Here is a 10,163-nt window from a genome sequence, read left to right as displayed (position 1 = left end):
GACATGATCATAATACATTTCGATTAAACACTATAAGAATATAGGACACTACACTCCCAACATGACCTGACCACTGTACATGATCATAATACACATCTATTACACTCTATATAGACAAAGGATACTACACCCCCAACATGACCTGACCACTGGACATGATCATAATACACTTCTATTATACTCTATACAGACATAGGACACTACACACCCAACATGACCTGACCACTGTACATGATCATAATACACATCTATTATACTCTATACAGACGTAGGACACTACATCCCCAACATGACCTGACCACTGGACATGATCATAATACACATCTATTACACTCTATATAGACATAGGATACTACACCCCCAACATGACCTGACCACTGTACATGATCATAATACACATCTATTACACTCTATATAGACATAGGACACTACACCTCCAACATGACCTGACCACTGTACATGATCATAATACACATCTATTACATTCTATATAGACATAGGACACTACACCTCCAACATGACCTGACCACTGGACATGATCATAATACACATCTATTACACTCTATATAGACATAGGACACTACACCTCCAACATGACCTGACCACTGGACATAATCATAATACACATCTATTACACTCTATACAGACAAAGGACACTACACCCCCAACCTGACCTGACCACTGGACATGATCATATTACACATCTTTTATACTCTATACAGACATAGGACACTTCACCCCCAACATGACCTGACCACTGTACATGATCATAATACACATCTATTACATTCTATATAGACATAGGACACTACACCTCCAACATGACCTGACCACTGGACATGATCATAATACACATCTATTACACTCTATATAGACATAGGACACTACACCTCCAACATGACCTGACCACTGGACATAATCATAATACACATCTAGTACACTGTATACAGACATAGGACACTACACCCCCAACATGACCTGACCACTGGACATGGCAAATACAAAATTATTTTGCACACTTTTATGACATAAGCCACTGCATCATCCAACATGACTTGATATCAACATTTTTATAATTATTTTGTCCACATATATACAACATTAAACAATGCAGTTTCCAGAATGAGACCACACCTATATGCTGATGACTATACAAATAATTACACTTGTTCTCACTTTACTTTTGTGGCAAGAAACATCCTGGTCAAATCAGAACACATTGCCGTATCTGGCACAAGGAAAGAAGTTCAGAATACTGTATGCAGATTTGTCTATTTTTGGACCTTTGTTAGTTTAATAAAAATACAGTAATTGGTACTTTGGAAAACTGGTTCTCAGGCACTGGGCATACTTTGTGATGTCATATAAAAGATAATAATAATAATAATAATAATAATAATAATAATAATAATAATAATAATAATAATAATAATAATAATAATAATGATAATGATACAAATTATCTATTATTATTCTTATTATTCTAAAAATAGAAAAAAAGGTGCTGCAACCAGCAGTAACTACCCTGATTCTGTTTATTTTTTATTTAAAGACAAATATCTATTAGGTCTGCACAATCTTACTAAGATGGAGAGTACAGGGTTAAACATACACAGATTTATGTCACATTGCGTTGTGACATTATCACCTGGGTAATCCTAATATTTAAACATCATTAATAATTGTTCGATAAGATCTTGAGATCTCAAGTGATAAATTTATAGTTAGCTGTGTATGAGAACATTCTAATGAGAGTAAATAACTATAGGATTCTGCTGCATATAAAGAGAACAGCCATACATATTACTATAAGGTTACAGATACAGATCAGAGACTCATCCCGTCCTGTGTGACAGAAGACAAGAGAATGGAAGCCAGATCCAAGTTGAAGCTTTATCATCTGCATGGGATGGACTCCAGGGACCACCTTAAATGTTATTTTGATGTAGAAAGTGTGTTCAGAGATGAGACAGTAGTATTTATTATGGAGAAGCTGCACAGTGCATTAGCAACAGGTTTGTATTCAGGATAAATTGTTGCCTTAGATATATAGCATGGTTATTCTAGATTAATAAATGGGTGACTTTATAGTATAAAATGATAACTATATTGTTCCTGTGCTGTGCGCAATGGAAACAGGTGAGTCTTTCCCTGCTCACAGAGAGTTGTTACTACAGACATCAATTCCAACATTGGTGCTTAGTCTCTGAGGTTTGAAGAGCGCTAACTCACCAAATGTTATACACACAGCACAGAAATGGCAGCAGATTTGGGAATAATTCAGATTGCCAGTAATTTATTTCATTGGCATAGATGAAGGTACCTAGTATTATACCAGGAAACATAAATCATGCAATCTATTTCAATATGTGATTAATGCTGGAACACATATTGAACTAAAAGTAAAAAGGGTAGAGCTCAGAGAATGTGAGAGTTTAGCATGAACCTCTCACACTTTTTATGCTCGCCTAATGTAATAGAGTCTGAGAACATACAAACTTGCATGTTTTTACTTTTCAGACTCAAGATACTTTCATAACTCTCATCCAGATGTTTTCCCATTTTGAAGATAAAACTCGACCAATGTGAGAGGTTACTGCTAAACTCTAACATTTTCTAAACTCTCAACCTATTACATTTAACCCATTATCTTTCTTTGCCGTTAACACACTGTAACTATATAGAATGTTATTTTTCTTATCTGAATCTGTCCTGCAGGACTTATTAAAGGAGAAACTTTGATTGACATCAGTTTAGGATCCATCGTTCATCAGCTTTTTGATGTCTGTGAATATTTTAAAGAGATCATTATACTAAAATTAAGAGAGTCCTGTATTATGGAACTCAACAAATGGGTGAGCACCCGCACTGGGGCTTTTGATTGGAATCATGCATCTCAGATTTTTACTGAGCTGAAAGGCATCAGGTAAAATATAAGTTTAATCTCTCAACTGGCAAATGTTTTTTCCAAAATGTTACCAAAATTGGATTTTTTTTTATTATCAAATACTATAAATAATAGCTATTTAAATATTGTTTCAACATAATATCTTTTACCAAAAAATTAGGTTTAAATAGCTACAGTAATATTAATATGATGTGATAATAAAAAAAAGTTGTCAATTTTGAGGAATTAAAAGAAAAATAGTATAGTTTAAAACTCTCTCTCTCTCTCTCTCTCTCTCTCTCTCTCTCCATATATATATATATATATATATATAGTAACAAGGGGTATATAAATGAGGACTGCAGACAGGCAGGTACTTGGTGAAGCAGTACCTTTTAATGGTAGCAGACAATGCACCTTAGTATACGTGAGCATAGGCATGGTTACACACAGGCACATAACAGAGAATAAGAAAATTAATATAAAAGTAAATACCCATCACTCTTGTGCTTTAACCATCAGCAGTCACAATATCTGTGGACCTTCCCTAATGCTAACTACCATCCCTGGCCTATCACCTGGCCAGATTGTCCGGCATCAGGAGAAAGGAGTATCAAGTGTGTGTGAGTTTTAAACCCTTCCTGTGCTCCAGTGATTATTACAGCTGGGTCTGTGTAAATGGGAAAACCTGCAGTTCTACACCTCCACTGCTACAGCAGAATGCACAGGTTTCACTCCAGCTTCCCTTAGAGAGGGCCAATCCCACCAGAATGTGAGCAATTCAGGTGAGAGACAACCCCTCTCACCACATATATATATTGCAGAAGGTTTTTCCCATCTCCTCAATGCAGATGCAGTGGAAGAGAGATAGGACAAATCTAGAAGAGGAAATCCAGCTGCCAAATCTGCAATGTCTGAGCCATGACAGAGTGGGGAGCAGAAACAGAAGTGTCTACTATACACAAATATATGGATACATATATATATATATATATATATATAAATATATATATATAAAAATACAAACACACACAATACACACACGTCTGCTTTGAGCAGCAACAGTGGGTGGGCATTCCGACAGGATTGTCACTTACTGGTGTGAAGATGCCTGGGAGAAGGACCAGGGTGGGGGTGACACAGGGAGCTGCCCATTCACTGTAGCCAACTGCAGCTACCAGATGATTCTGTGAAGCCCGATCCACAGGTGGGGGAGTGTCTGTCAAGTTCCTGATTACTGTGGCCACAGTGATCTGACACACAGTGGGCTTAGCCGCATCTCACAGTAGCACTGTGACTGCAGTGCTGGGTGTGGGGTTCTGTGGACTACCCAATCTCTGTGGCCAGCAGTAATCGGGAGAACTTGGGGATGTAGTTGTGAAAGCAGAGGGGGCGGAAAGTCCCTCTGAAACTGGCGGCTGTGTTAACATTATCTTCCTGCAGCTGTCAAGTGGTCTTTTTCTGTCTGTTTGCATCAGGGTGTGACAATGTCAGGTACAGACCACCCTGGTGTGGAGGCATCTGATGTGACTACACTAGGCAAGTGGTTAAACATAATTTATTATAACTATTTAAAATAGGTTTGGACAAACATTAAACATATAGCATATATTTATGCATAACAGGTTGAATAATGAATACACGTTACAATTGGACTACTGTGTTGTAGAATTGTATCCTTTTATACTCAATGGTTATAGGATGTGCATGAATTTGAGGATGTGTACTGTTTTGGCAACATTGAATCATTACTAGGCTGTATTAATAGTCAACAGCCTGTCAGAAAGAGACACCGTTGTATATTTTCTTTATTTTTGCATTAGGGTATTATATCACATTCAAAGGGATCTTGATTCATGATTAACCCTGTTATGTATAAATATATGTTATATGTTTAATGTTTGTCCGAACCTATTTTAAACAGTAATAATAAATGTTAAGTTGTACTTATTGTCATATTAGATAATAAGTATTGCCCCCAAACAAGTGTCTTCTTTTTCTCTTTTGCTCTGTTTAACTGTACCCCTCTGACTCTGGGGAGCACCACCAACAAATTTCAATTACCATCTGAGGTCTAAGCAAATTAATGTTATGTTGTTTTTTTTACATTTACATTTAAAGCTATTTGAAATCCTGTGCGACTATCACTTCCCCTCTCTCTTGTGACAAGTGGTTAAACATATTAGAACATAACGGATCAGTCAAATTATAAGAAATCATAATAAAAACATGACTTAAAGGATAACAGTTTTAGTTTTGAATGAAGATCAGATTATAATAGTGAATATTTCCTAGTTGGTGGCTGGTATTCCTCCTGATTCAACAGTTCCAATTGTGCAGGTACAGTAGAAATCCAGGGAAGAAAACATTAATCAAGATACCATACAAATAAAGAACACTTAAGTGGGTAGAGAACTCACACACAATTCATTCATTTTATAAGAAAAGTATTTATGTGGATGAGGTATAAAATAACTGAAGTGAAAAATATAATTCTGCAATGTTAGTAAAACATATTACAGTGTATATGGTTTGTTTTTTAGTGTGGAAGAAGAGGAAAAGGAAGAAAAGTTAAAGGAAACAATTAAACGCATTGAGAAATTCGACTTCAGCAAAGAAAACCTCACGGATCCGATGGTGTTACCACAAGCCGACTGTCTGCTGACAGCGTGGATGCTAGATGTGGTTAGTCAGAACAAACAAGAATACATCAGAAACCTGAGGAAGATGTCAAAGCTGCTTAAGCCTGGTGGATACTTTATTATAATTGCGTGCATAAATGCCACATATTACACAGCTGGTAATGTTAGGCTGCATTTATTTACTCATGATGAAAGTTTTGTAAGAAAGACTCTTACCGATGAAGGATTTGTAATTGGTTCCTGTGAGTTACTTGATAGAAAAGTAGAGAGTGATATGACAGATTATAAGCAATTTATGGTCCTTACTGCTGTGAAAGGGAATTTTTAGGAACAGGGGCCATTGGCTGGATGATTCTGTTAAAAGCTTTTTAAGATCTACCTATCTAATTGAGATATTCTTACTGTCTATAGCACTCAGGCATTTATTAAATCAGGCAGACAGCTCTTATCATACAAAATAGCTAAAGTTTGTATAAATCAAAGTAGTCTAGAGTATATGTTGATTTTTTTTCTCATTTTTTTTTAAATATAATCCAAAATTCTAATAAATAAATTGCTAAATTGCTTTTATTTTGTATGTTTTGTTATTCAAATTCAAGGATTAGGATTATATAATCAGTAGAGGTTGTTTTGGTGCTTGTACTATGAAAAAAAGCTAACAGTACTCACCTAGGGGTATTTTATACAAAGTGCTGGTTTATAGAAGTGGAGATGTTGCCCATAGCAACCAGTTTCTGCTTATAATTTAACTAGCACCTTCTAGTAGATACTGGCTGATTGGATATTATGGGCAAAATCTCCACTTCTATAAACCTGCAATTAAGTAAATGTATCCTTTAAACTGCTGACTGTTTTGTGGCCAGGTTAATGTCTCCTTGGTCTATAAAACATTTAAAATTGCCTAGTTGGGTTATACAAGTTCCAGGTAGCACTATTATACTAGCCCAGAAATATGGTAGAATAGCTTCCTGTTTTTTAGGGGGGTGGGAGGTGCCAGTTATTAGTACAGTTATTAAACTAGACCAGTGATTATGGTAGAATAGTTTCCTGTTTCTGGTAGGGTGGGAGGTGCCAGTTATTAGTACAGTTAAGTGTTAAGTGAAAAATACTTTCTTATGTCTAACTTAATTTATTCTAATCATTATATGTTCAATTCAAATCTATGACAGGGAGAAAAGGAGACAGAGGGTTTTATTTACTGAAGTGAGTTATTAGAAGTGTTGATGTTGCCCATAGCAACCGGTCAGATTCTACTTAACATTTAACTAGTACCTTCTAGAAGATAATAGCTAGGGGTAAATTTACTAAGAATCGAGTCTGGTCGAGTTTTTTTTCAAATCGAGTAGCATCGCCGACACTTGGTTGATTTGAGGCTCCTGAAACTCACAAATTTACTAAGAAGTGACTTTAGCTGAGAGTGAGATGGCCGATGGTGAAACAGATCAAGATTTCTCCCCCAAGTAGCAAGTTTGGAAGGAGATAACTCACCAGAGATTGCAGTGTCTTCTCTCTGCAAAACTCTCTTGAGCAAGCAGCCTGCAAATATCAGTGAGATATGTGTAAGCTGCTTGTGTTTTGTACCTGTAAAAAACGGGTTAATTGTTAAAAAAATTATGTAGGGTCCCCCCCAAAAGCATAACCCGCCCCAGACTTGCCAGCCAGTCCTGGTTCCAAAAATTATGGAGAACAAAATTAGTAGAGTTCCACTGTAATTTAGGAACCAGCACCAGGCTGCAGGGCCAGTCTTGGTTTTAGTTATAGGGGGTCCCCCTATAATTAAACACAGCACTGGGCCCAAAATGACCGGGGTGTAATGCCACAGCTAGGAGATCCTATTAATGGGTCTCCAGGGCCAAAACATTCTCACCCCAATTCACTCAGGCCAAGCTGGGGATCTCAGGGGAGGTGAGGACCCACCAAAAAAGGGACCCCCCCCTCTCCCAAAACCCCAGGCCTGGTCTGAAGCCCAGGGCTCTTCCCTGCACTCCTGGGCTGTGGCTATGTTTATAATGAAGTGTTACATTTAAATAATCTATTGTATTTTACAGTGGAACTACAGGTACCAGCATGTCAAACTACAATTGCCAGCAGGCGGCCAGCTCCTGTACCTCCACTGTAACATAAATAGTTAAATAAATAAATAACACACACACCTTAGGCAGTACAACTTTATTACAAACATACATCAATCACACATACTTACCTGTACCAGCTGGTCAGTCCACTTGTCCCAAATAGAAATCCGTGTGCACAGTCCTGCAAAAAATATACAGTATATCATGTCCCTGCTTTCTTAAGCATCCACGATCATGTATTGGTCTTCCTTGATATCTTGGTTGGGAAATTCACAGTTACACCTACCAATATTGCTTCATACTAATCAGCATTTGATGAGTGATTGATTCTCATTTCTGGATTCTGGGCCTGATTCAGACCCACTCGTGAGCGGCTGTCCGCTCGCAAGTGGGTCGATGTTATGGACTGAGCATGCGCACGACGGAGGGAGCTCCGTCGTGCGCATGCGCCAGACGCGATGAGCGAAGGAAAGTCCTTCGCTCGTTGTGTCCGATCAAAGGGGGCATGCTGTCAATGTTGATTGACAGCATGCCCCCTTTGGTGGGCGTGCCTCCCTGACGGGGGCGTTCCTAAGGGAACGCCTCCCGTCAGAAGCCGGCCCACTGACATCACTAGTGATGTCAGTGGGAGTGATTTTGGCTCTGATAGAGCCAAAATCACTCCGGAGCTTGCGGTTGAAAACCTCAACCGCAGGATCCGGCTCGCAAATTCGATGGTCGCGATGGTCTCGACCATCGCGACCATCACAATGCACGCTCGTATAGCCTGTGGGTGGTGACCCACAGCTATACGAGCATCCAGGAGGACGCTCCATGAAAATGGAGCCCGGCCCTCATTCAGAGCGTGCGCTCTGCTCAGAGCGTGCGCTCTGCTCAGAGCGTACGGCTCTGAATGAGGGCCTCTGGGAGTATTTTAGTGGATTTTTTGTTATGTGGATTTTTTTCATATTATTGTATTTCTGCTATGTTATATTTTGCTGTCGAAGGGGGACTAAGGATTATTTGTGACTGTCCCTCCATATTTTCATTTTTAGCACCTATCCTTACCCCTGTGTATTGTCTTTATCAGTCTATTTTACTATATTGTAGTTGAAAATAAAAGCTGTGTTTTATCATTTTTCATTAAGATTTGCTATATGAGTGCTCCCATTATAGTTATTTTGATCTTTTAGACCTCCTGTTTATACAGCAGATACTGCACTAATGTGGCTGCAGCAATGTAGAAAAGCTGACTGTCCAGCCCCATATTGCTGTTCTAAGGAGCACATCATACAGTATGCTGCCAGCACAACCACAGAGATGCAAGTGGACAGAAATGGTTAACCTCAGTATCTGACCACTTTTGCTAATATATGGACGCTTTATCAAAGAGTGTTTCCTCTAAGTGCTCCTGCCTTTAAATATCCACTTTTCAGGCTTCCTCCTATTTAGCCAATTTGTTTACACCCATGCACTCAGGTGTGTTAATGATGATTGACCATTTCACTGACTAAGTGTTGACTTGTGCAAGAATATACAAACATCCTACAATACATGTTAAAAAAATTGTGTTGTCAGCAATATATAAATATATATATTAGGGGTGAGCGGGTTTAGATTTCTGAAATCCGAACCCCCCCGAGCCCCCCGATCCGAGGCCGATCCGAGTCAGGCTCAACTTTTCCCGCCTGACTCGGATCTGAAATCGAGGCAAAACGTCATCATCCCGCCTTCCGGATCTCGCGGGTTTTGGATCCTATATAAGGTACCCGCGTAAGCGCCATTTTCTCACTCGGCTGTGGACAGTGAAGAGGGAGGGTGGGAGTTAGGGCTGGCTGGGCTGTGTAGTGTAGTGTAGTGTAGTGCAGAGTAGTGTTGTGCTGTGCTGTGCTGCGCTGTGCTGCTGTTGTCCATAGGGGCTGTGTCCACTACTTCAAAGTCCATAGGGGCTTGCTGTGTTGTGCTGTGCTGCTGTTGTTAATAGGGGCTGTGTCCACTACTTCAAAGTCCATAGGGGCTGGCTGGACTGTGTTGTGCAGTCAGTTCTCCATAGGGGCTGTGTCAACTCCAAAGTCCTGTGCAGTGTCCCAGTCCTAAAGGGGTGCTGTAGTGTTGTCCAGGGGGTGCTCTGTCCATCAGGGGTGCTCCCACCAAGTGCTAAAAAAATAAAATATTTTCTGTGTTTGTGAATTGTGTGCGCAGTAGCCGCACGTGCATCAACAAAGTAGTGCCAAGCGTGCGCCTGTGTCATAAGTAAAGGGCCGGCTGGCTTGACCGTTAATGGGTGCTGTAACCCCCAAAGTACACTCCAGTCCAAACCAAATAAAAAAATATTTTCTGTGTTTGTGAATTGTGTGCGCAGTAGCTGCATGTGCATCAACAAAGTAGTGCCAAGCGTGCACCTGTGTCATAAGTAAAGGGCCGGCTGGCTTGACAGTTAAAGGGTGCTGTAACCCCCAAAGAACACTCCAGTCCAAACCAAATAAAAAAATATTTTCTGTGTTTGTGAATTGTGTGCGCAGTAGCCGCACGTGCATCAACAAAGTAGTGCCAAGCGTGCGCCTGTGTCATAAGTAAAGG

The 10,163-nt window shown here is 39.5% G+C and overlaps 1 protein-coding gene across 1 annotated transcript; it reads left to right on the top strand.

Moving 5' to 3' along the window:
- The first annotated feature begins 1,867 nt into the window (after positions 1–1,867).
- On the top strand, positions 1,868–5,857 carry LOC148509649 (nicotinamide N-methyltransferase-like). Its single transcript, XM_088442928.1, has 3 exons — positions 1,868–2,015; positions 2,719–2,926; positions 5,431–5,857. The coding sequence occupies exons 1-3, from the start codon at positions 1,868–1,870 to the stop codon at positions 5,855–5,857; spliced, it is 783 nt and encodes a 260-aa protein (XP_088299054.1).
- The last annotated feature ends 4,306 nt before the right edge of the window (positions 5,858–10,163 follow it).

The sequence above is a fragment of the Taudactylus pleione genome, unplaced genomic scaffold (assembly GCF_031769625.1).
Source record: "Taudactylus pleione unplaced genomic scaffold, aTauple2 ptg000318l, whole genome shotgun sequence".
NCBI lineage: Eukaryota > Metazoa > Chordata > Amphibia > Anura > Myobatrachidae > Taudactylus > Taudactylus pleione.
This window is presented reverse-complemented; position numbering and strand designations above follow the sequence as displayed.

Coding starts and splice junctions, on each gene's coding strand:
- LOC148509649 (XM_088442928.1), top strand. CDS start 1,868: ATGGAAGCCAGATCCAAGTTGAAGCTTTATCATCTGCATGGGATGGAC. Junction 2,016..2,718: donor GCACAGTGCATTAGCAACAG/GTTTGTATTCAG, acceptor TCTGTCCTGCAG/GACTTATTAAAGGAGAAACT. Junction 2,927..5,430: donor ACTGAGCTGAAAGGCATCAG/GTAAAATATAAG, acceptor TTTGTTTTTTAG/TGTGGAAGAAGAGGAAAAGG.